The sequence below is a fragment of the Rana temporaria genome, chromosome 2 (genome assembly GCF_905171775.1).
Source record: "Rana temporaria chromosome 2, aRanTem1.1, whole genome shotgun sequence".
In the NCBI taxonomy this organism is placed as follows: Eukaryota; Metazoa; Chordata; class Amphibia; order Anura; family Ranidae; genus Rana; species Rana temporaria.
Window position 1 is genome coordinate 442,483,173 of NC_053490.1, and position 26,764 is coordinate 442,509,936.

General features: G+C 44.6%; 1 protein-coding gene across 2 annotated transcripts; it reads right to left on the minus strand.

Moving 5' to 3' along the window:
• Positions 1–3,123: 3,123 nt before the first annotated feature.
• Positions 3,124–26,764, minus strand: LYRM9 (LYR motif containing 9). 2 transcript variants are annotated; one of them, XM_040338430.1, is made up of 5 exons: positions 26,658–26,764; positions 23,105–23,245; positions 15,726–15,818; positions 5,044–5,103; positions 3,124–4,422 (listed from the first exon to the last, which is right to left on the minus strand). In XM_040338430.1, the coding sequence occupies exons 2-4, from the start codon at positions 23,228–23,230 to the stop codon at positions 5,086–5,088; spliced, it is 237 nt and encodes a 78-aa protein (XP_040194364.1). In that variant the 5' UTR covers positions 23,231–23,245; positions 26,658–26,764; the 3' UTR covers positions 3,124–4,422; positions 5,044–5,085. The 2 variants fall into 2 exon arrangements, with proteins under 2 accessions (XP_040194364.1, XP_040194363.1); XM_040338429.1 differs by lacking the exon at positions 5,044–5,103.

Sequence of the window (26,764 nt, forward strand, 5' to 3'; positions counted from 1 at the left end):
AGCACTCTTACCTTGTGTCACCGAATAATAATACGAGGCTGCTGGGACAGGCGTCAACTTCTGCTTCACCCAGGACCAGTTAGTAGTAGTGGAGCACGGAGCCAGAGCTCGGGGGGGGGGGCAGGAGGGAAGTGGGACAAGAAGGGAAAGAGAGAAACAAATGAATACAAGAAAGACAAACATTCGGCCATAGGCTTACCAAGTAGGTCATATGCAAACATGTAATGTGTACATAGATAATTGAAGTAGTAAGGTAGGTTCAGGATTTTCATCTATGCATATACATACATGCGTTTTTGTACACTTACCTACCTTATTACTCTATCTAATATACATATTTATGTTTAGAGCCAATATTCCTTATGGACCCATTGAGACTCTTGGGGATACACAAACTCCAATTGACTTCAATGAATGGGATCTGACTTTGATCCTGACAATACCAGGCACTTTGAGTTTGGTATGGTTCTTGAGGAGAAATCCCACGTAAAAAAAAAAAAAAATGGCGTAGAAATCCCCCTCAATTCCATACCAGTCTCTTCGGTCTGGTATCGATTTTAAGGGGAACCCCCACGCCAAAATAAAAAAAATGGTCCCCCCAAAATCTAATATATGAGGTTTCTAGCCTATGTACATAGTGATCCATGTCTGCTCTAGTAGGTAAAGAGCATATATATGATTTCATATCCCATTTTTCCTTCTCCGTTTCCTCCATTCCCGCTAATGGTCTTTCTGTGTCAATTGGTGAGCTATTTCTAAAATGTCCAATCTCCTCTCCCTCTGATGTTCCTAGACTTGTAGATGATTCAATTACGGGTATATTCAGAAACCCCTGTGATACCTGTAGCGTTTGTGATGTTTGTAGGGATTGTAATTGTTGGAAGAATTCCTTGATATCTGCTTGTGTTGATTGTGCTCCTGTACCTGGTACTTTTATTTTTATTTTCTGTTTTAGTTTTCTTTTTCTTCTGTGATTGTGGGGTTACTCTTTTTAGGTGCCATAGTCAGAGAAAAAAAATTCTTTCCCTTTTTTTTCCTCTTATCCTTAATTTCTAATTTCCAGCCTCTACCTTCAGTCCTTTAACAGCCCTTTTAAGACCATACAGAAAACCCAAGAAGGAAGGGGGGGGGGGGAAACTACCAAAGTGCAAAAAGTGACAATTTTTTTTTTTTAGCTCTCCAGTTATAAAAGGAAACACAAGGCAAGGGAAAAAAGGGGAGAAGGAAAACCCTCTCCCTGGATCGTCACTTTCTCCACTTTTCTTGGGATTTTTTTTTTTTTGTGACAAATTTCAAACAAGTTTTAAACAAATTTCAACTTCAAATCTTCAAGTTTTTTGTTCTACTTATTGTAAGAAAAATATTACAAGGCATATATAGGAATATTGGATAGAAAAAGGTCCTGGACTGCCGCACTCCTTAAAACGATGTCTTTTATTGCAAATGAAATCCAAAAAACAACCAAAGTAATGCAGTCAAAATAAAGTGAACAAAAGGAAAAAGGTGGCGGACGTTTCACATCGTCTGATGCTTACTCGCAGCTAAGCTACGAGTAAGCATCAGACGATGTGAAACATGTCCGCCACCTTTTTCCTTTTGTTCACTTTATTTTGACTGCATTACTTTGGTTGTTTTTTGGATTTCATTTGCAATAAAATACATCGTTTTAAGGAGTGCGGCAGTCCAGGACCTTTTTCTATCCAATGCACCTGCGCATAGCCAGCACCCTTTTGGTCCAGTGGGACGGAAGCAAAGCCAAGGGATCAGCAACTTTTAGAGCGGTATATTTTCTCACTTCAACTACCTGGACTTTGCATATATAGGAATACTGTCTTTTAATTACCTTTTTCCTTATTTCACCACTCGACTGTGGTTTGTGGATTCTGTCCCAGAACCCAACCACTTCTTTACTCTCTTGTGGCTCTTATGGCTGAAGTTTATTTTTATTTGTTTTTTTATTTATTTTTCTTCGGCCAAACTCCTCAGGCTTCAGTTTCTTTGAGAATTCCTCTGGCGTCCCTTGTTCGGGATCCCCGTTTTACTTTTTATTCCTTGTATTTACTCCTTTCACACGGACTTGTGGGCTAACAAGCTTGCAGACTTCCGAACCTGCGAGCCGTGGCCTCGTGTACTCTCCGATCTCTTTCGGTTCCTGGCTCCGCCCTCTCTCCGAGCCCGGCCAAGATCCCCTGATCGTTGCCGATTATTCGCCGGCCACTCATCTCCATTGGAGTCGTAACCTCCACAAGTGCCCCGCAGCACTCTGAGTCAGTACCTCCCACAGGCAGGTGGGCGGGCGGTCTCCCAGACTTCTCGGCACTTCTCAGCCTCTCTACATCAGCGTCCGTGTCACAGCTCCACTGCCCAGGTCTCCTGCCCACACCGACCCTGAGCCCAGGCGTCTACCCGGCTCAGGACCAGGGGACCGGAGACCAAGAGGCCAGGAACTGAGTGAGGATGATTTCCTCAGGTAACTTACAAGGTAGCTGGTGGAGCTAGAGTATTTGCTTTCCAGGTTGGGGTTGACCATCTTTGGTATCTGTCTTTGTACCCAAACTACTGATCAGGTTCTGTCTCTTATCAGGGAGAAAGGCTCATAACCCACAGCCATAAGTGCTTCAACCATTAAGATGACATTCCTCAGGTTATCTGCTCGGCCTCTCCTTCGTGTCTGCTTGCAGGCAGTATGCTGCTCTCACGGTGCCACCATCTTGGTTAGCAGCTCCGCCCCAGGTTAATGAAAACAATCTTCTTACCTTCTAAATTGTAATGTTCACCCATCTAATCAATATTTTAGCTAAAGAAAACATGACTGCTGTTCTGTTTAACATATAATGCATTACAAGTATGGAAATGCAAATGAGTATTACCCTTTAGGACAATGCCACCCATTTGGCAATTGTTCAAAATTTGGATAAAGGCCACAGCTGCTGATATTTATAATGGAAAAGACCACATAACATTTATGATGAGGCCCCATAGATAACAAAACATTGTAGTGAAATGCATGAAATTACTGCCATCTACTGATGCTTCAATAAGCGAACATTGGCCAAGAAAACTAAAAAAGAACTAAATATAAATACAATGATTACTTAGTACAGTAAGTGAGACCACAAAATGTCAATGTATGGAATATCTTTATTTGAATTTAATCAAATAAGCTGTAGCAGCTATATTTCTGAGAGGTCAAATTCGTCAGATGAAATACAACCAGAATATCAGTTTGATAAATTTGTTCTATTTAAACTAAGTAATTCAGTTGAATAAAAAATAAAATGTTTACTGTATGTAAAATAAATAGATTAGTGTACCTCTCTAGTAGTTGTATTAATGCACTACCCCAGGCAAACCTTTTAAAAATAAAAATTGATCCACAGACTGCAATATTCACCTTTAATCCAGACAGTACTTTTTTTTTTTTTAAAACAAGATGTCCGCAGTCTCATATTGAACAATGCCCAGCAATACTCACCCTGGAATACTGTGGATATACCATGGGTGCAGGGTCTCCTGAGCCCACCCACTGAGAGGACGTCACCATGGCACCCTTCATTCACAGCATAATAATGGAGAGTGACGCTCGTCATGTCAGCACCACTGTCTAAATTATCTAAGACTACCCCACCAATGGGAGATCAGAAGAAGAGGACCCTGTGCATCTTGTAATAAGCATAAGTCAGCTGTGCCAGCACAAAGCTGGACTGAAAAAATGGATGCTGCCAAAATCAATATACTCAAACAGACCTGGTTTACCTTATTTAATTGCAATGGGAAAAAAGTAAATGGAAATAACATGGAAACCAGAATCCGACACCTTGGGAACGTCTGTGTCACAGGGCCCCTCCATCACTGACACCACAGATTAGACAGAACAGGGAAAACTGCTATTGTCATGTGGAAACTAGTCTTCTTTTCCTCATTAATTCATAATTGCTTGGGTATGACATGCTTAAATAAATTTTATTTAAAATGTTTCCTCATGTGTTTGAATGTCAAATGAATGGGGACCACATAAAAACCATAAACATTTTTCACTGAAATTGCCTTTCTTTGTATATTTTCAGAAGCTGAAATGAATATTGTGCTACATAAAGACAATCTTTACAATAGTGAGCACATACCTAACAATAACTGTGATATAATAGATAAAGATATTATGACAAAAACAACGTTGGTGTTTTTACAAAGCAGTCAAGTGTTTAATAAGCACCACAATGTTCATCCAGAATGGCTGATCTCAAAGCTGAAGACGGCAGGCATTCCCATATGCACCAGTAAGTAATTTTTATGGGGGAGAGAAGTAGTTTTCCCCATAAGATATAATATAGTCTTAAAACCACCTCACAATGTATACTCATCGCGTCTCTCAAGGAAAGGCATCTCATTTCTTCCACTCTTCTTCTAGCTTTGTTTCTTATACTACAAAAACAGAAACAAATGTTTTTTTCCAGAATAAAAGAGAACTCAGTCCATGACTGAAAACATGCCACTGTCTCCCAGCAACTTTCTGATTTAGTGATGAAGCACCAGCTGGATTTTTAAAGGTACATTTTGTTGGCTAAAGCACTGTTTTATCATAAAATGGAATTTTTTTAATAAAATAGTTTTTACCCTTTTTTCATCCTTTGTTGCATCTCCATGCTGCAGCATCTTTGCAACTACTTTCTTTCTATGCATGCACTCCAAAAATGTCTGGATGGCAATTCTTAGGGTCAGTGCCCAGATGGCATTGACAGTGGACCATTCTTGCATTCACTGTGTTGAAATGGCCACGTGTATTCTCCACTGGAAACCCATAAGACAGGGTGACAGTAAAGGAGTACGACTGGCCCATAGGGACAGAGCTTTGTCATCCATACTATTAAGTGGCTGAACAAGGTCCTACATGGTAGGATAACCAGGTATTATTTCAATGAAAGCTGCAAATTAAAAGCGGAACTTTATCCAAAACAACTTGATAAAAAATAAAGTTCTTTAGCAAGGAACACACATTCCACATTAATAATTATGCTACCAAAATTAGTGTGTGCTGTAAATTACCTCCAGCATTGCTTCTGTTTCTTCTTGCCAGAAGCTGCCATTTTACTGAAGTCCAGAGCCCTGAACAGAAGTAAATCATAAGGTGGAACTAAATTCATCAATTTTAAAGGTTTGAAAAAGTTATATTCCTTGAATGCCGAGATTGCTAACTGTCACATTTGCTTGTGTCCTCAACCAAATGGTCAAACTATCAAACGGCTGGTGTCATAACTAATCACATGTGCAGTACCAGGGCAGTTGTAGATCAAACAGAAGCAGCTTCCTTGGCTGTAAAGCATAGGAGGATTTCATTTCACTTTAAGGCTGTCAGCAGATCGGCCTTTACAAAATCGTCAATGTCTAAAATAGAGAGCAACTGAGCATGTGCAGAGCAAAATAAAACAGTGCATTACTGCATTTTAAACAATATAGACACTTCTTGTTAATGTTTTATATAGCTAATTTTCTGACTCAAGTTCCGCTTTAAAGTGGCATTAAACACAAATTCAAAGTGATTACCAATCATTAGATGTGGTGGCTGCATTAGTTTTATTTTGTTTAACACTTTTTCCCTCAGTTCACATGTATGCGAATTGGATGCATTTTTAACCGCATTCGATTCGTATAACATGTGCACCGGACTGGCTTGCAATAGAGCCTGTTCACATATGTCCGGGACAGCTACAGTCTGTTTTTAAAAAGAGTCCTGTGTGATTTTAGGTCTGGTGCAGGTGCAGGTAAAAATTAGAACCTGAATTGGTGAACAAAATTGCACCAGACTCCTTTTAAAAACAGACTGCAAACCACAGCTGGACGGACATGTGTGAACCCAGCCTAAAGTGGAACTGAACCAGTTCATAAACACAAAAACAGTTACATCCCCCACATTCAGTGAATATTAACTATCACATTTGCTTGTTCTTTCAACCAAGCTGTCAAACCATCAAATGGCTGGAGTCCTAACTGATCACATGTGCAGCATCGTAGCAGATCAAACAGAAGCCAAGATGGTGGCAGCTTCCTTGGCTGAAAAGAATAGCCAAAGCTATATGTGTCTATTCAGACACAGAGCCGCGGCCCGCCCCCCCCCCCTCCTCCTCCTCCTCCTCATTGGCTGACTGACTTTGACTGACAGCAGGAGGAGTCAATGGCGCGGCGCTGGTCTCAGCCAATGAGGGGTCCGGGCAGCCGAGACACTCCTGCAACAATCGCTGGATCTAGATGGACCTCAGGTAAGTGTTAGGGGTGCTGCTGCACACAGAAGGCTTTTTATCTTAATGCATAGAATGCAATAAGATTAAAAAAATAAAACTTCAGACTTTACAACCACTTTAAGGGGGGGCGTGGCCTGGACATGCAGCGGTAGAGACATGTTTCTTTGGAGCTCCAGCGCCGACATTGCTAAAAGCTAATACCGTTGCTGCTTCCCAGACCCACACACCCGGTTACCATGAGGAAGAAGTCGGGTAAGACTTTCTCTAAGCCTGGGACTCCCTCGAGCTCCATTAAAAGATTTCTCTCCATGGAGTCGGGAGATGCGGAGGTCGCAGACGGCCTAGGCCGCATTACACGTGGCAGCAGCTCCGGAGTGGGACCCACCCCCCGTCGCAAGACGGAGCACAGGCATCATTCGCCTGCATCGACGGCCTGCTCGGAGGGTGAGAAGAGTTCCCCTGGTCGGTCGGGTATCACAGCCTTGGTGGAAGATTTCCCGACTAAAGCCGAGTTCGCCTCTATGTTCCGGAGCCTTGAGCGCTCGATCAAGAAAGATCTCTCTGCAGTAAGGGGAGACTTGGCACTGGTGTTGGAACGTGTAGAGGAGTCGGAACTCCGTTTGGACCGCCACGCGGCCGCCATTAGAGACTTGCAATTTACAACAAGGTCCCTCACAATAGCGCACAGGATGGCTCTATATAAGATCGAGGACCAGGAGAACCGCGCCAGAAGGAACAACATTCGTCTCAGGGGGCTCCCTGAGGCGACAGGAGATGATGACCTTTTACACTCGGTCCGCGGCATATTTAATGGCCTACTAGGCCTCCCTGCAGACCACCCACTCAAGTTGGACAGGGTTCACAGGGCCCTACGCCCCCGCAACCTGACCTCTGATACCCCAAGAGACGTAATATGCAGGCTCCACTATTACGAGGAGAAAGATCGCATTATGCGGAAGGCCCGCGAATCTCCTACCATAGACTTTGATGGCGCTATGATATCTCTGTTTCCTGACCTAGCCAGAGAGACTTTGGAACGCCGTAGAGCATTGAAACCCCTGACGGAGAAACTCAGGGCCGCTTCCATCTCATATCGCTGGGGCTTTCTGTCGGCTCTTATTGCCCACCATAGAGGTAAGGCCGCTGTGCTACGTTTTCCCGAAGACCTGGAAAAGTTTTGCTCTGACATTGACATTACTCCTCCGGAGCTTCCGGGCTGGCAGGATGTCATCCCCTCTCTTCCCACCGCCCAAACCCCCCAGTGGCGAAATGTAGGCCGCGGACGTCGTTCCGCTACACTGGAGGCCCTTCCGCAGATGGAATAAAGTGTATGGGGTCGACAGAGGCCTCATAACCCCTCTCTTTCGTACATCCTTCATACCAGTTTGGGGGACCCAGCCTGATTGCACTACGTTTTCACTGCCTTCCTGACGTTGCAAGGCTCCGAGCACGGGGTTGTGCTTTTTCCCCAAAGGGATGACAGTACTTAGTTGCACAAGATGATGTACCCTGCCAGGGGCCTTCTTGGCATTTTTTCTTTATTAGAGAATTGACTACGTTTTTCGTTTCGTACAAATCACCATGCGGTTTGCTGGTCCTTATCCCTAAGCTTCGTTGGAGACCCTTCCTCTCTATCTCGCTTAAACGGTTTAAAGTGGTTAAGTTTGTGTTATGTTATCGTTGCAATGTGTTAATTGTCGGCGCTGGGATTCCTCGGCGGCGACCATGACTTTTTCGGTGCTCGCGGCCGGATCCCGGTGTGGTTCCGCCCCCTTCTCGAGGGAGTGCGGCGCGTCCCCACACTCCTATGGCGTGGTCCCTCCGGGGGCTGTGACCGTGGGGAGGTCGGCTCGCTCGCACTGCCCTCCTTTGCACAGCATTCATTTGCGTGCACTTGCAGGTTGCTCCCCCTCGGGGGCTAGTATTGTTTTTTGTGTTACTACTTTCTGTCTCTCTCTTCTTCCTTTTTCTCTGAATTCTCGCAGGTGCCACCTTGCTCATGATGTTGATTTGCTGCCTCGTTGTGAAATCCAATGGCCACGCTGAATTTGATTTCCCTGAACGTCAGAGGTTTGCATTCCCCAGGTAAGAGACATAACTTGTACAGGGAGCTGGGTCGCCTGCATGGGGACATTGTGCTCTTGCAGGAAACCCACCTTACGTATACTACCTCTGTGAAGCTCACTTCTCCTCAATTTCCACAATGGTATTATAGCCTGTCTGATGTTTCTAAATCTAAAGGTGTGGCCATTGGATTCCGCAGAGGGACCCCTTTTACGTTAGAATCCATGCTTAGTGATGACCTGGGCCGTTTTCTATTCTTACAGGGTAGCCTGGGTAACATGCCATGTACTATCGCCACCTTATATGCCCCCAACAGAGATCAAGTCCCCTTTATAACCTCTACCCTTAAAAAACTCAGTGATTTCACGCAGGGCTGCATTCTCCTCGCCGGGGACTTTAATGTACCCCTAGAACCCTCTCTTGATACATCCTTGGGCCAGTCATGTATTTCGCAGAGGTGCCTATCGTACCTGCGTAAATGTTTACATACTGCCCAATTGATGGATGTGTGGCGGGTCATGAATGAATGAATGAATGAATGAATGAATGAATGAAAAACTTATAAAGCGCGGCGCATGCGAACTGAATCGATACTGGGCGCTAGTTGTTCGTGTCTCATGACATCAAAAGAGCAGAGTTTTGATCTGTCTTCTGAAAGTCAGGTGGTTTTCCTCCAACCGAATGCTGGTTGGTAAAGCGTTCCATAGTCTAGGACCCTGAAAAGCAAACCTTCTTTCTCCTTTGGACTTGTATTTGGTTTTTGGTACCCTAACCAGATTTTGGTCGGTGGATCGCAGAACGCGATTCGCATTGTGAGGTTCTATCTTGTCGCAAAGATATTGCGGAGCCTTCCCATGGATGCACTTATGTGTCAGGCAGAGTGCTTTAAATGCAATTCTGTCTTTTACTGGCAGCCAGTGAAGGGTTCTCAACGAAGGTGAGATTGATTCCCATTTTTTTTTCCCAGCCACCAGTCTGGCGGCCGTATTCTGAACGACTTGCAGACGGGAGATTTGGTACTTTGGGAGTCCGAGGTACAGGGCGTTAGCATAGTCCAGTCTGGAATTCACGATTGTTCCCACCACGACTGCTACGTCTTCTTTGGGGATAAATGGAATAAGTCTGCGTAGTAGGCGCAACAGATGGTGCGCTCCGCTGACTACTGACCCTATTTGTGCGTCCATTGTCATGAAGGTGTCGAAGATGACCCCGAGACTTTTGACTTTGGAGCTAGGGGTGATGATTTGGCCCAGAATGGGCGGCGGTGTCCAGGTTGTTGCCAGTTGACTCTTTCGGCTGGCGTGAAACATAAGGAGTTCTGTTTTTGAACTGTTGAGTTTAAGATAACTCTTAGTCATCCAGTTTTCTATCAAAGAGAGACATTTCTCTAAACTGGGATGATGATCCTTTTTGTTGCAGATGCGAAAATACAGTTGCGTATCGTCTGCATAAGAGTGATAGAGTAGTTCTTGGCTACTGATAATATCAAAGAGAGGGCGAAGATAGATGTTGAAAAGCACCGGTGACAGGGGGGATCCTTGGGGGACTCCACATGACACCGTGCGCTTTTCCGACGTGAAAGAACCCAATTTAACTGTTTGTGATCGGTTTTCAAGAAAGGAAGAAAACCATGGTAAATCACCTTCTGCGACTCTGGCTTCCTCAGCCAGTCGCATCAGTAACAGTTTGTGGTCTACCGTGTCAAAGGCTGCGCTTAGGTCCAGCAGAACCAGGAGACAAGATTCTCCTTCGTCTGCGGCCTCGAGGGCATCGTCCCATATTTTGAGTAAGGCCGTTTCTGTCCCGTGTCCGGGACGGAAGCTTGATTGTAATGGATCCAGTAGATTGTGGGTATCTAGATGCTGTTGCAGCTGTTGTACCACTACTTTCTCCATTATCTTGGAGAGAACATTTAGGCCTGTTATGGGACGGCGGTGAGTTGGGTCCTTGGGATCCAGGTTAGGTTTTTTCAAGATGGGCTGGATTGTGCCCTCTTTCAACAGGGATGGCACTGTGCCTTCCTTAAATGACTGGTTTATAAGCTGTGTGATGGGTGGTGCCAGGATGTCGGCACATTCCTTCAGCAGTTTGGTGGGGATGATATCATTGGGCGATGTGCTGTTCCGCAAAGCACCAATGATATTTTTTGTGGTATCGATGGAGATCGGTTCCAGAGTGAACTTTGTTGATTGTAGAGCGTTTCTGTGGGTGTTTTGTGGTTGATTGACGGTAGGGTTGAGGGGGGTATTGTTTTGCATGATGCTTTCCCGGATTCTTTCAATTTTGTTGATGAAGAAATCCGATAGTTCATTACAGAACTCTTGGGTGTCTGAGTTGGGGACTTCAAGACATCCTGGATTCATGGTCTGGGTGACCATCTTGAAGAGTTCGCGGGGGCGGTTTAGGGCGCTGTTAATCGCCATAGAAAAATGATGTTTCTTGGCTTTGAAGATTTCTTTATGATATCGTGTTGTTATTGCCTTGTAGATGATGAGGTTATCCTCTGCAGGGCTTCATTTCCAGGCGGCTTCCGCCCTTCTGCGCTCTTGCTTCAGAAGCGACAGCTGGTTGTTGAACCAGCCGGACTTTCTTTTTCGGATGCAGGCTTTGCGTTTCGGTGCTCAAAATCGGCTGACTGTAGCAGGGCTGCGTTTATGGCATCCAGTGTATCTGCGGCTGTTTGATGTGGATGGATTGTTTTGATTCTGTTTCCCAAGGTAGATTTGAAGAGTTCCGAATGGAGCTTCTTCTGAGATCTAGCCCAGTGTATTGTCACCCATGCATCCCCGCACAAAAGACTATACTCATTATTCCCACCTACACCAATCTCACTCCAGGATAGACCTCTTTTTCATAGACCACCACCATCTCCCTCTCCCCAACAGCCTCAAAGATAGCCGCCACTACTATATCGGATCATGCCCCGATCATTCTCACACTACAGGTGCCCTCTATCCCCTGCAGGTCCACGAACTGGAAGCTCAATGATAATCTTCTCTCGGAAGAGGTTGATAGGAAGGTGCTTCAGAGGGACCTTTCTTGCTACTTCAATGAGAATCAATCCCCAGACATTTCTCCAGGCACTCTATGGGAGGCCCACAAGGCCTTCATGCGTGGTAAATTAATTGAATTGGGCTCGAGGAAGAAAAGGGAACGTACCTTTCACCAGTCAGAACAGATTAAAACCATTGAAGATCTGGAACGTCAACATAAGTCCGGTCTCGCTGCAGCGACCTTTCATATTTTGACCCAGAAGCGTGAAGAGTTGAGAGCTTTGTATCACTTAGACCAGAAACAAACCTATCGTATAGTGGCTCAACGCATGCATGAATGGGGTAACAGACCAGGTCGCCTGTTGGCTCGTTCATTGCAACAAAAAAAGTCAGCGGCTTTCGTTGCACGGATAAAAACTGCCCAGGGTTCCATAACACATGATACGCCCGCTATCGCACGTGAATTTCGCTCGTTCTATCAGGCTTTGTACCATGTTCACAATACGGCTGGACACGGAGAGGTTAAGTCCCAACTTATTAACGAATACTTATCCCAGGCTAATCTACCTAGACTGTCGGCGGATAAACTGACTGCATTGGACGGGGAGATCACTGCCTCGGAGATACGAATGGCATTAAAATCTATGGCTTCTGGTAAAGCCCCGGGACCAGATGGGTTCACAGTACACTATTACCGATCCTTTGCTGATTTATTGATCCCACGTTTGACCGGTTATGCCAATTCTGTCTCGGAGAACAGTGCCTTCCGGCCTGAAACCCTTCACGCTCATATCACAGTCATTCCCAAACCGGGTAAAGACCCTTGCATTTGCGGGAGCTACAGACCCATCTCTCTGTTGAATATTGACGCCAAACTTTACTCAAAGGTCATTGCGAATAGACTTCTCCCTTTGCTCCCCCATTGGGTCTCCATGGACCAGTCAGGCTTTATTCCTGGTAGGGAGGCACGGGATAACTCCCTCCGCACTCTTTCACTGATGTCCTATGTTCGCCGATCCTCCCAGCCCACCCTTCTTCTATCTTCAGATGCTGAGAAAGCGTTTGACAGGGTGGACTGGGAGTATCTCATGGCGACCCTTTCTTTTCTTGGCATAGGCCCCATCTTGTTATCCCGTATTTCGGCCCTCTATTCCAACCCCACTGCCCAACTCCGTATTAATGGTACCCTGAGTGAATCCTTCATTTTATACAATGGCACACGGCAAGGTTGTCACCTCTCTCCTATTTTATTCGCCCTATCTCTCGAACCCTTCCTCTCTACGATTAGATCAAATCCCAATATTCGCGGAATAACGATTGGCCCCACTGAACATAAATACGCCGCTTATGCGGATGATATCCTCTTCTATATACAACAACCCCTCACTTCCCTCCCCAATCTGATATCCGCTTTCTCGAAATGCAGTATCATCTCAAATTTTAAAATCAACATGTCCAAATCCGAAATCTTGAACCTTACCGTCCCAAATACGCTCGCCACTCGTCTGAAGGAATCCTTTCCTTTTAATTGGCAGCCTCAATCTCTTAAATACCTAGGCATTTTCCTGACCCCTAATCTTTCCTCATTATTCCGTGTTAACTACATCCCCTTATTGAACACTATTAAAGCTGACCTACAAAAATGGTCCCAACTTGCTCACTCCTGGTTGGGGAGAATCAGCGTGGTGAAGATGAACATATTACCCAGGCTACTATTCCTCTTCCAATTGATCCCTTTTAAGGTCCCGGTGGGTTTCTTTACTTTAATTAGATCCCTCTTATGTAAATATATCTGGCATGGGAGGCGACCCAGGTTAGCTAGATCCACTCTTATCAGATCTAAGTCTGATGGAGGCCTTGGTTTACCAGATGTTAAGGGTTACTTTTTATCTACTATACTCACCAGGATGCTTGATTGGAAATATCATAAGCACTCTAAACTCTGGGTCTCACTCGAGGAATCCTTGTGCGCTACTGATCTTTCTTCTCAGATGTGGATCCCCAGAAAATGCAGATCTCTGGCTGCCTCCACCTCCCCTCTTACATTCTCAACATTGATGATATGGGACTCACTATGCCGAACCCACAATTGGGTTCATAACTTCCCTTTGATGCCTCTAGCTGGACACAACTACTTCCCCCCAGGGAATACATACATTTCAGGGAAAACTTGGTCCTTGGGCTCCGCGAGGATTCTTCACCAGGTGCTCACCCCCACTGGAATTATACCTTTATCTGTGTTACTGGGTCCCCCCCCGTACCTCTTATGGAACAATGGAAATACCACCAACTATCTGCCTTTGTTAAATCGCTGCCGCGCCCACTCCGAGGCCTTACGGACTTATCTACTATTGAGCTCGCTTTTAGTGAGGAACAACCCCCAGAAAGACCTCTCTCGTACTTCTATAAAGCCCTCCTCTCTCTGTCTACCAAGGGTCAGCCCATCTTCCTGCATAACTGGGAACAGGACCTCAATAAAACCTTCACGGAGTCCCAAAAATCCAAGATTTTGTGTCTGGCTCACACCTCTTCAATCTCTTCCAGGACAGCAGAAGTTAACTATAAAGTTCTTACCAGGTGGCACCTTACCCCTGCAACCCTCCATGGGATATTCCCTCAGACCTCCCCCCTGTGTTGGCGGGGCTGTGGGAACCGTGCGACACATGCCCACGTCTGGTGGTATTGCCCATCTATTCGCCCGTTCTGGCGTTCAGTTCTAGAATGTATGAAGGAAATACAGGGTTTTGAGACCCCTAGTGACCCCGGTGTTGTGTTGTTACATTGTACAGGCGGACCAGTTAGCTCATATAAAAAATCCTTAACGCCGCATTTCCTCAATGCGGCAAAGTCTCTAATTCCTAGGTTCTGGAAGTTGCCCACAGTCCCAACCCTACGTCAATGGCTGGAAGAAGTTGATGTTACATATCACATAGAAGATCTTACACTATCTATTAGAAATAAGGCCGACCTTTAAATTTACTTCTACGTATGCCGACCTGGTATCCTGAACCCTGAAATGTTATTACTCAGTATGCTTTTTCACAGCGTGTCAATTTTATCCAACTGGTTTTGGTGGTTACCTGTTGCGGACTACTCTCATTCCCTCCCCCCCCCTCTTTCCCAACCCCCCACCCCTTCTTAATCTTCTGTTTCTTCCTTGTCTTCTATTTATTTCTCTGCCTCTTACTTTTCTACGTGTCTCTCTCCGTCACTTGGTGCATTTGAATCTTTTGGACCTAGAGGGTACTTGCCCGGGGGGATGGGGGGAGGGGGGGGGTGGTTTGCGGCTGGCTCAGGGAGCATTATTTAACTAACTAAGATCACATTTTACGTATTACCCGATTTATCCTGTCAGCTCTCTGGGCTCGGTTGTGTTCCGCCTCCCCCGACCTTTCCCCCTTCTTTATTTTATTATTTTATTATTTTATATTATATTTTACTTTACGGTAATGTCCTTGACCCTGTATGTGTAGCGTTAATTGTATCCATGTGTCTGAGTGACTTTTGTCCTTTTTCTTTTCTTTACTTGTATGTACTTTATACCCTAATAAAAACTTATTGAACAAAAAAAAAGATACACCTGACATACATCCTCATAAGACTGCTAAAGCATTTGCAATTTTGATGTTGTAAAGTTTGAAAATAAAATAATTATACAACCACTTTAAGCTCTAAAAGGGCTGGTGTCATAGGTGATCACATGTGCAGCATCATAAAAACTGCAGATCAAACAGAGGCTAGATAGCAGCTTCCTGGGCTGTAAAGGGTTGGAGAGTTTAGTCCCGCTTTAAATATGCAATAACTAGTGTAATGTGCAGTTACTGATTACAAGGAATGAAGCTCTATTTTTTTCATCATCTGACTACAGTAAACTGAAACTGATAGCTGCCCAGTTGCTAAGGGTTATTCCACTTTACTTGGAATGGGGTGGGCTGGTGCACTAGAGTAAGGGCCCCCTTGCACCTGTGCATTGTGTCGACACACTCTAAATTGCCCATTTTGCCGTGCATTATCACAAACGCACAGCAACAAGTGTACTACAGTAAGGTGCTTTTCCGTTCATTTTGAAAAGCACCCCAACACATGAACACAAGGCAATGAAGTGCTCAATAGCACACAGATGTGAACAATTGTGAGTTGCAGTGAGCTGTGTTAAGAAAAGTGTAGCACCCACCATATTTGGAGCATTTGGGCTCATTCAAAATGAATAGGCTTTTTAATGCAACCCATTACACACAACAATGTGCATTCACATGTATTAATACAATGCACTGGTGTGAACGGGACCCCTTAGGCCTGCATGGAAAACTGAAATACTGAACAAGATAGGCTGTACTCCCTTGTTTGTATATCAATGCTTATTTTATTGACTGGCTAAATTTGTTTCCAAACAAAAAACTTTGGCTTTGGTTTAGTGTTTTCTTCCACATACCTTATTCATCACCCAGTCAGCATCCTCTATGGCTCTTTTAATGATCTGCTGTATTCGTTCTGGATCATCCTCATCAGCATGAACTTGAAAACTCTGTTAGAAAGCACATTTAATAATTCAATGTAGTCCAACATACATTTTAATTGTTTTAAGTGACTACACCATAAGCACCTGCTTGGATATTTGCAAGCATGCATATTATTTCTAATGTTGCTTTAAATGATGGAAGAAAATATTTAAAATAATGTTATTACTAGTTAAGCTATGGTTGACTTAGGAGCTTTGCATGGTGTATACAAATTCTACACATGGTAACCTTGAAAACATCAGTACAAAGTATCTTCACTTAACCACGGGCACTTAAACACCCTTAATAACCAGACCAATTTTCAGCTTTCGGTGCTCTCACATTTTGAATGACAATAACTCAGTCATACAACACCTGTAACCAAATGACATTTTTGTCCTTTTTTTCCCACAAATAGAGCTTTCTTTTGGTGGTATCTGATCACCTCTGCGGTTTTTATTTTTTTCGCTATAAATGAAAAAAGAACAAAAATTTGGTAAAAAAATGAATTTTTCTTCATTTCTATTATAACATTTTGCAAAAAATAATGTTTTCTTCATAAATTTGGCCTAAAATGTATACTGCTACATATCTTTGGTAACAAAACAAAAAAAAAATGGATATTATTTAGTCTGGGTGAAAGTTATAAGGTCTACAAGCTATGGTACCAATTACTGAAAATTGATCAATTTGATCACACCTGAAGTACTGACGGCCTCTCTCGTTTCTTGAGACCCTAACATGCCAGAAAAGTACAAATACCCCCCAAATGACCCTTTTTTCGGAAAGAAGACATTCCAAGGTATTTAGAAAGAGGCATGGTGAGTTTTTTGAAGTTGTCATTTTTTGCCACAATTCTTTGCAAAATCAAGGTTTTTTTTATTTTTATTTTTTCCCCACAAAAGTTTCATATTAGCAGGTTATTTCTCACACACAGCATATGCATACCACAAATTACACCCCAAAACACATTCTGCTATTCCTCCCGAGTATGGCGATACCACATGTGTGCGACTTTTACACAGCGTGGCCACATACAGGGGCCCAACATGCAGGGAGCACCATCAGGCGTTCTGGAACACCCAGACCAATTCTGACATTCCTCTCCTACATGGAAAAATCATCATTTATTTGCTAGAAAATTACATAGAACCCCAAAACATTATATATGCTTTTTTAGCAAAGACCCTAGAGAATACAATGGCGGTCGATTTTGGAAATAAAACAGTTTTGTGCTTTTAAAAAAAAAAAAAAAAAAAAAAAACAGCTAGAGGTTCGGATCCCGGTCTCGGCTTCATGTGAATTGAGTTTGGTGGTCTCAGCCCGGCTCCCGGTGGGTGTGCTATGCAAGGTAAGCCTGTGCTTAGTACGCCCACCCCCCTCCCACAAAAACCACCACACCTACACACGCACTCTAAATTGGGTTAACACACGCACTTTGACCACGCGGTCTCTAAAAGAGAGGCGAAGGACTAACGGGGCTGGTTGAGCGGGCTAGATCCTCTCACTCCCTTATAGGGAGTCCCTCTGCCCTGTTGGGCTTCAAAGCGGAGCAGGTAGGGCGGGCTGTGTGGGAGGACCCCCTCACACACCCGCCATTGCCACCCGGGGCATGGAGAAAGATGGCAGATTGCCTCTGGGGGAGGCCTGCCTACTCCCAACTCCTGCAGTCCGGCTCCTCTCTCGAGTACACGCACAAAAATACACTTTAAATAAAAAAAAAATAAAAATAAAAATAAAAAAAACATTAAAGTTAGCCCAATGTTTTTGCATAATATGAAAGATGAAGTTACGCCGAGTAAATAGATACCCAACATGTCACCCTTCAATATTGCACACGCTTGTGGAATGGCGCCAAACTTCACTACTTAAAAATCCCTATAGGTGACGCTTTAAATGTTTTTACTGGTTACATCTTTTTAGTTGGAGAAGAGGTCTAGGGCCAAAATTATTGCTCTCGCTCCAACGTTCGCAGCGATACCTCACATGTGTAGTTTGAACACCGTTTTCATATGTGGGCGGGACTTACGTGCATGGTCGCTTCTGTATACGAGCACGCGGGAACAGGGGCGCTTTAAATTATTATTATTTTTTTATTGTTCATTTTACTATATTTATTTTAGTTTGACACGTTTTTCCCCAAAAATAAATTTTTTGATTACTTTTATTCCTATTACAAGGAATGTAAACATCCCTTATAATAGGAAAATAGCATGACAGGTCCTCTTTACAGTGAGATATGGGGTCAATAAGACCCCACATCTCACCTCTAGGCTGGGAAGCCTGGAAAAAAAAAAACGATCCTGGCTTCGATCGCAGCGGTGAGTCGGAAGAAGCACCGGAGGGCAAAGGGAGTGGGGACGTCCCCTTTTGCCTCCCATAAGAACGATCAAAAGGGGGAACAGCCGCCATGATCATTCTTATGGTGTAGAGAATCGCCGGCTGAAAAAAATGATATCTGAATGATGCCTGTAGCTGCAGGCATCATTTAGATATCCCTGCACAAAGTCAAGGACGTCATATGACGTGGGCGGGAAGTGGTTAAAACGCATTTTTTTCCCCAGAGTATTTTCTGGGTATTGCAGAGTATTGGTCGGGTATTGCAGAGTATTCTGCGGGGGGTATTGCAGAGCATTGTGCGGGGGGTATTGCAGAGCATTGTGCGGGGGGTATTGCAGAGCATTGTGCGGGGGGTATTGCAGAGCATTGTGCGGGGGGTATTGCAGAGCATTGTGCGGGGGGTATTGCAGAGCATTGTGCGGGGGGAATTGCAGAGCATTGTGCGGGGGGTATTGCAGAGTATTGTGCGCGGGGTTTTGCAGAGTATTGTGCGCGGGGTTTTGCAGAGTATTGTGCGCGGGGTTTTGCAGAGTATTGTGCGCGGGGTTTTGCAGAGTATTGTGCGGGGGTATTGCAGAGTATTGTGCGGGGGTATTGCAGAGTATTGTGCGGGGGTATTGCAGAGTATTGTGCGGGGGTATTGCAGAGTATTGTGCGGGGGTATTGCAGAGTATTGCGCAGAGGGTACTGCAGAGTATTGCGCAAGGGGTACTGCAGAGTATTGCGCAAGGGGTACTGCAGAGTATTGCGCAAGGGGTACTGCAGAGTATTGCGCAAGGGATACTGCAGAGTATTGCGCAAGGGATACTGCAGAGTATTGCGCAAGGGATACTGCACAGTACTGGCAGGGGGTACTGCAGAGTATTGCGCGGGGGTATTGCAGAGTATTGGGCGGGGGTATTGCAGAGTATTGCGCAGGGGGTATTGCAGAGTATTGCGCAGGGGTATTGCAGAGTATTGCGCAGGGGGTATTGCAGAGTATTGCGCAGGGCAGGAAGAGTATTGCAGGGGGTATTGCAGAGTATTGCACAGGGAAGGAAGAGTATTGCAGGGGTTAATGCAGGGATGGCTGAGCAGGGATGGATGGATCTGTGACTGCAATAGTCACAGATCCATCCCACAGTGCTGCTGCCATCCGCGCTCTCCTCTCACACTGTAAGGATCGGTACAGAGAGAGGAGGGAGGAACCGGCGTCATCAAATGACGCCGGTTTGTTTACATGTGATCGCTCCGTCATTGGACGGAGCGATCACGTGGTAAACGGCCGCTATCAGCGGCAATTTACCGTGATCCGTGATGCGCGCGATTCTGGGAGGACGTTATATAACGTCCTCCCAGAGTTAAGCAACCACCTTGCCGCCGTTATTTGACGGCGGCTGGTGGTTAAGTGGTTAAAAGGCCAATTTATAAAGCAGGACTCACACAATTGAAATAAGTTGTTATTTTCCACGCTGGTAAAATAGGTGGAGCTGCTGCGTGCCCCCAAAGCTCCACAGAGTGGAGTTGGTAAGAAAGATAAGAAAAGGGGAGGCGAAATGGCTCTGCCTAAATCCAATAAGTGGTTGTGTTGGAAAAATAAAATAAACCGTCTAATAACGTGTCCTCTCTCTTCAAATTACAAACCACACAAACATTATTAGTGTTAAATCGTACGAGTGCTCAATATAACATTTGCAATCCTGAAGGGCTAATAAAAAGTTCCAGGAAACAAAAAAATACACATATAAAGTGCTCAGTGTGCTTATTGTGCAAAGTGTCCATAAAAACTGGATTATACACCGTATAAACAAATATATATGTTAGAATCCACTGGTGTAAACCAAAAAGATCACAGTTCAAAAATTATAACTTCCAAAGTGACTTGTGCCTGGATAAACGATATCTTTTGGTTACCAAACTAATATGGCCCCAGTATCCAATGACTTTTAGGAGACTTATATCTATATCCATAGTTGTCTCTCTTTTTCCTCTTTTAATTAGTGTTCTATGACTTTTGTTTTTTTTAAAAAAGGTGTATTGTGCGAGTTTACTTTGTAGTATCTGGGTTGAATTAACTAGTTACTGCTAAATTGTACTGTTTGTATTGTTTGAGTTGCCTGGCAATACTCCTTCTGACCACTGGAGGCTCAGTCATGTGAAACACATGCCTTGCAATGATGGGCTGCGTGTGATTTCCATGGTTATCAAACTAATATGGCCCCAGTAGGCGCCAGTGTGTCCTGGCAATAATTTTCTGTTCGAGGTGGGGTTCACCGCTCCAGGGAAATCCCAAGTGCAATTGTGGATAAGTCCAGGTGGATGTGGGTGCTGGCAATGCACTAGGCAATGGAAAGTAGCAAAGGACGGATGGACGGCCGCACACCAAAGAACTCTTGAGTTGTCTTTATTGAAGGACCATGAGCAAACACCGCAAATACACAGCAGAAATCAAAAACAGCCGACGCGTTTCACACTTAGTTAGTGCTTATTCATGGCCTCATGAATAAGCACTAAGTGTGAAACGCATCAGCTGTTTTTGATTTCTGCTGTGTATTTGCGGTGTTTGCTCATGGTCCTTCAATAAAGACAACTCAAGAGTTCTTTGGTGTGTGGCCGTCCATCCGTCCTTTGCTACTTTCCAATAATTTTCTGCTGACCACGGGGGGGGCGTCTTAGTAATGTGGAATATATGCCCTGTATTGACGGGCCATATATGACTCCCACAGCAACTAAATTGCGTCCTGTTGGCAAGACATGAGATGCTCCAAAATGGTGCCGCTTGTGATGACTAAACACGTAAGCTGGAGCTTGGAGCACCATCACAATACTTGCAGTCTGTGGAACACAAGGTGCCCCAGATCCATTGCTGTGGTATTTGTACTGACCCTGCAGCACTATTGAAAATGCGATTTAAAAAAATTTGACTTGAATAAAATTCATTTTTATGGATTTACGCTATGAAGACAATTTCTTTCCATTCACCCATATGTGAGTGTACCCAATGACCAGACCCACCGTGGAGAAGGAGATATCGCCAGACAAGAGATGACCCTGCTTGAATGCGCTTTACCCCTGCAGGGGTACATCTTTCTGGTGAGTGTGGAACCGAGAGGGGAGCACCAAGAGATATTGTTTATCCAGGCACAAATCACTTTGGAAGTTATTATATTTTTTGAACTGTGATTTTTTTTGGTTTACACCAGTGGATTCTTACACATATATTTTTTTTTTTAGACGGAGTATATTCCAGTTATCATGGACAAATATTTTGTATGGACACTTTTATGAAACGTTTTTATTAGCCCTCCAGGATTGCAAATGTTATTTGGAGCACTCATTTGTAATTTGTGCTGTTTGTAGTTTGAAGAGATAGGACATGTTATTAGACAGTTTATTTTTACAACTATTACACAACTATTTATTAATTAGATTTAGGAAGCCCTATTTTACCTCCCCTTTCCTTATAGGATTCACACAATGCCTGGCATTTAATGGATTACTCCATTGCGGACTGTAAACTTTGGGGTCCAGCAGATACAGGTATCGACTGTCTACCAAAAATGGGCCCCCAAAACTAAATAATTGCATCTGCTCTGAGATGAACTCATGGACATCACTAGCAGTGGCAATTACAGCAATAATAATGTCACACAATCAGGTAAGCAGAGAGTGGACTGCGCCCTGCTGAAAATTGGGACTAGCTAAATAGGCACACAAGAGAAGTGTGACAATGTGTTTATCTACAATAACACAGGTTTACAGGTTAAAACCCCTGTGCCCCCTAATCCACACACTTCTAAAGAATGCCAATCCCTTGTATGGCAACAGCTGTCACTCACAGCACTACATCAATAAGCAATGTTTTCCCACTGAATAAAAAAACTGGACTCCAGCTTTACCCTAATGCCCCATACACACGAGTGGTGTGTATGGTGTGTCAAGCCTGCCTTGCATACACACGGTCACACAAAAGTTCGGTGAACTTTTGACTGCCGAGAACGTGGTGACGTAAAATACTACAATGAGCCGAGAAAATTAAGTTCTATGCTTCTGAGCATGCGATTTGTTTCCGAGCATGCATGTTTTTTTGCGTGTTGGAAAAGCATACAGACGAACGTTTTAGAACCTACTCTCTTTCCGACAGTTTTTCTGTTGGAAAAAGTCAGATGGAGCATACACATGGTCGGGATTCCCGACCAAAAGCTCTCATCTGACTTTTCTCCTGGTTAGAGGTCATCCAGCTCATTTTTGTAAAGATTTTATTATATCTTTTCATGTGACAACACTGAAGAAATGACACTTTGCTACAAAATATTGACACTTTGGGTCCAATTTGGACATTTTCACTTAGGGGTGTACTAACTTTTGTTGCCAGCGGTTAAGACATTAATGGCTGTGTGTTGAGTTATTTTGAGGGGACAGCAAATTTACACTATTATACAAGCTGTACACTCACTACTTTACATTGTAACAAAGTGTAATTTCTTCAGTGTTGTCACATGAAAAGATATAAAATATTTACAAAAATGTGAGGGGTGAACTCACTTTTGTGAGATACTGTATATACTGTTGCCCTGCGAAAGTTAGGCCCCTTTAACGCTTGTGTGACTTTTCCTGCGACTTTGGTCATCAAAGTAGCATGACAAGTCATGCCCCATGATTCAGAATCATAACCATTCATATCTGTGCGAATTCAAGTCGCACAACATCAAAGTAGTCCCTGTACTACATTAGTCCGACTTTGATGCGAGTTGAGGCCCATAGACCTCAAGTTTACAAGGCATTCCCTGAAATCGCAGCAAAATCTATCGACTTTCAAGTCGAGGAAAGGGGCCTCAAAGAAAACAAAAATATCATGTTACCCAAATCTTCCTGGCAAGGGAAATGTAACTACAGTGTACCGTATATCAACATTTTGGATATACCTTCATTATGTACAAGTTATTTTAAAATGAATTGCGATATATCCAAGCTTCTGCACATTAAAACATACCTGTCGTACTGCATGCCTGTAATGATGCTGGAGATTCTCATTTGGAAGTTGCTTGCAACAACGAATAAGGTACCGATAAAGCTGTAGGGGTTTATGTACCATCTCTGCACCAGCTAGTGGTACCATTTTATGTTCAGTTTCCTTTTAATAGAAGCAAAAATATGTTACTAGTAAGCCACGTGTCACTACTTCTTCTTGCATACAGCTAATTCGCTGCCAGTTTGCATCTTTGACCTTGAATAGAAATAAAGCACCTAACTTTCACTGCCATGACCACCAATGCAGGAAGTGGGGGGAGCGGGTTAAAGTTGTATTAAAAGTTCAGCTTTTTTTTCTGGTTCAATCATTTTTATTGCAGATATAGCATTAAAAAGAATGTTGGAGGCACTTAGGCTGCCCATGCAGGGGCTAGGAGTGGCACATAGAAAACATGGAACATACAACCCAGCTTTTTTTCAGTGGTTTTGCACAGAGCAGCCCAGGTCCTCCTCTTCCTGTGTCCCCTGCCAACACTTGTGGCTCCTCCCCTTCACCAGTGACCCCCAAAAGCAAGCCGCTTGCTATGGGGGCACTAATGCATGCTCACTTCTGAGCCCCGCTCTGTGTGTCCATAAAACACATAAAGCCGCTCCTCGGCCCCCGCCTTCCACTCTCTCCTCATTGGCTGGTATTGACAGAAGTGGGAACTAACGGCTCACACTGCTGTCTCAGCCAATGAGGAGAGGGAGTCCAGGGACAACTGAGGCATCTCGTGCACATCACTGGATCAAGATAGAGCAGCACACAGAAGGTTTAGGGGGGGGGGGGGGGTTAACGTTCACTGTCATGCCCACCAATGCTGGGGGAGATGGGGAGGTTGACCTTTACTGTCCTGACCAGCAACATAAGGGGAGGGTTAACTTCCACTGCAATGCCCACCAATCCTGTGGAGGATTGGGGGGGGGGGGGGCGATTAACTTTTACTACCATGACCACCAATGTGGGAGAGTGATAACTTTCACTGACCACCAATGTGTGGAGGGAGGGTTAAATTTCACTGTCACTGACCACGTGTGTGTGTAACTAGGGTTGCCACCTCATCCCTTTAAAACAGAACACATATTAATTACACAGGTTCTGTGGCTAATTAAGGTGGTAATTAGACTCATTTGGTGCCTTACCTGCATTAAATTAGCCTCAGAACCTGTGTAATTCATATGTGTTCCTTTTTAAAGGGATGAGGTGGCAACTCTATGTGTAACAGTACTGACACCAGTGATGGGTGCTACTATTGCAGCCACTGACACCAATATTTCCTGTCACTGACATCAATGCTAAGGGGTTATTGTGCTCCAACTTCTTCAATGTGCAGAACGTTGCAAAAAAATGCAGCAAGACTGATATTTTTGGCCATTGAGGTGAATTATAATGCAAGAAAATGTGCTGCTATTATGTGACCCTCTGGAAGAGTTGAAGTCACACTGCATGCGAATGTCCAGGTGCATTTAAGATATCGGAAGTGAAGGGAAATTTTTCCCAATGGTGTATAGACAGCAAAATAAATAAAAAAATAACTTGGCAGGGGTTTTAACCCTTCCCCCATCTAACCAAAGCAAAATAAAATAATCTGACTACACATACACCAAAGGCGCCATTCACAACTAGCATAAGTCAACAACTTCATGCATTTATCTGTCGGTATTCGGAATGTCGTTAAGAATTAATGGCACTGCCAGCGTGACTCAGGTTTTTCACGCATGCGGGCAGGTGTGAATGCAGCCTTAGAGTAAGGTGATCAGATTTTTAAAATGAAATCCGGGGACATATTTTTTCTTTACTAGTAATGGCAACAATCAGTAACTCTCTGCCCGTCGCTGCCCGCCTAACAGCCTCTCAAGTCTTACTCTTCGGGGCCCCGGCTACTACTGGATGGGGAGCAGAGGAAGATCACTCCACCAGGGAAGACAAGGAGATAGGCAGATGGCTGGCCAGGATTTGAGTCAAGGCAGAAGAACATGCGATCGAAGCAGAATGGGCATGCACCCGAAACTGAAGAAATATTCCCTCCGCTCCGACCAGCACATGATCATCAGAAAGGGGCAAAGATAATGGGAAAAATACAACCCCCCTATGCTAAAAGGCACGGCAAAGCGGGGGGGTGTAATTCTAATTTTTTAATTATGCACTGACTGTCTTTGAAATTGCCCCTGCCCCCTATTAAATCCAATCTGGGGACAAAACCAGGGACAGACTTGGTCCGGGGACAGTGTCCTCAATCAGGGGACTGTCCCCTGAAACTGGGGATGTCTGGTCACCCTACCTTAGAGCCCTTTTTACACTGTGAGCGTCGGCGGTAAAACGCTGCTATTTTTAGCGGTGCTGTATCGTCGGATTTGTGACGCTTTTCGACCGCTAGTGAGGCGGTTTTACCCCCGCTAGCGGACGAAAATGGTTTAAAACCGCCCACAAAAAGTGCCGCTACAGCAGCATTTTGTCAGCAGTACGGCGGCGCTACCTATTGATTTCAATGGGCAGGAGCACATTAGGAGCGGTGAGTTCACCGCTCCAAAGAAGCTGCTGGCAGGACTTTTTCTGACGCCCTGCCAGAGTGAATGGAGCTGCTGTTTTAGGATGCTTTGCAGGCGCTATTTTTAACACTATAGCGCCTGCAAAAGGCCCCCAGTGTGAAAGGGGTCTTAAAGTGGTATGTTGTTTTCTTTTAAATAATATACTTACCTGCTCTCTGCAGTGGTTTTGCACAGAGCAGCTCCGATTCTCTTCTTTTTGTGTCCCCCGCCAGCACTCCTCGCTCCTACCCCCCGAGCAGTGCCCCTAGAGAAAGACGCTTTCCCTGGGGGCACCACTGCGTGCTCGCTCCTGAGTAAGGATGAGCTCTGGCGTGTTCGCATAGAACACGTGCAGAGCCCGCCAGGAAGTGTGCACGACGCTGTGCTAATCACAGCCAGGGAGACATTGTCCCGATGCTCGGCTGCAGGGATCGTGAAATGTCTCCCTGGCTGTTATTAGCGCAGCGCTCACTTCCTGGCGGGCTCTGCACGTGTTCTATGCGAACACGCCAGAGCATCCATAAGACCCATAGAGCCGAAACTTGGCACAACCTCCTCATTTGCTCACTGGATGTGATTGACAGCAGTGCCGCTGCTGTCTCAGCCAATGAGGAGGTAGAGTCCTGGGACAGCCGAGGCTATTGGGAACATCGTTGGATTGGAGGGGGCTCTGGTAAGTATTAGGGGGGGCACCGCAGCACACAGGTTTTTTTTACCTTCATACATAAAATGCATGAAGATAATAAAACCTTAGCCTATAAAACCACTAAGGAATTATAAGGATTCCCTCCCACCTAAAACAAGTCAGCTCTCTCTCATATTTGTATAATGAGGATCTCTGTCACGGTCACCCAACACCGTGCTGAGCATGCAGCCTTGTATGAAGTCACCATGACATTGGTGGCAAGGTGAACAGTGCCATAGAGGGCAAGATGTGCTGTAATAGAAGAGTCCATGCTGCTGATATGGGGGAACAATAACCATCGGGCTCCTCTATGTGTACGGACCTTGTTTATTGTGGGACCCTCGCGGCCTCTTCACTTCCGGTCTTCTCCTCACACTCGTCTGCTCGTTATCCTGTATTTTCTGTCTCTGCGAGACCAAAGCTCCCCCT

Bases quoted from the DNA above. Each gene is read 5' to 3' on its own strand.
- LYRM9 (XM_040338429.1), bottom strand. From the start codon at position 23,230: ATGGTACCACTAGCTGGTGCAGAGATGGTACATAAACCCCTACAGCTT. The intron at 15,819-23,104 runs GTATGTTTTAAT...GCTTTCTAACAG, and splicing joins ACAGGCATGCAGTACGACAG to AGTTTTCAAGTTCATGCTGA.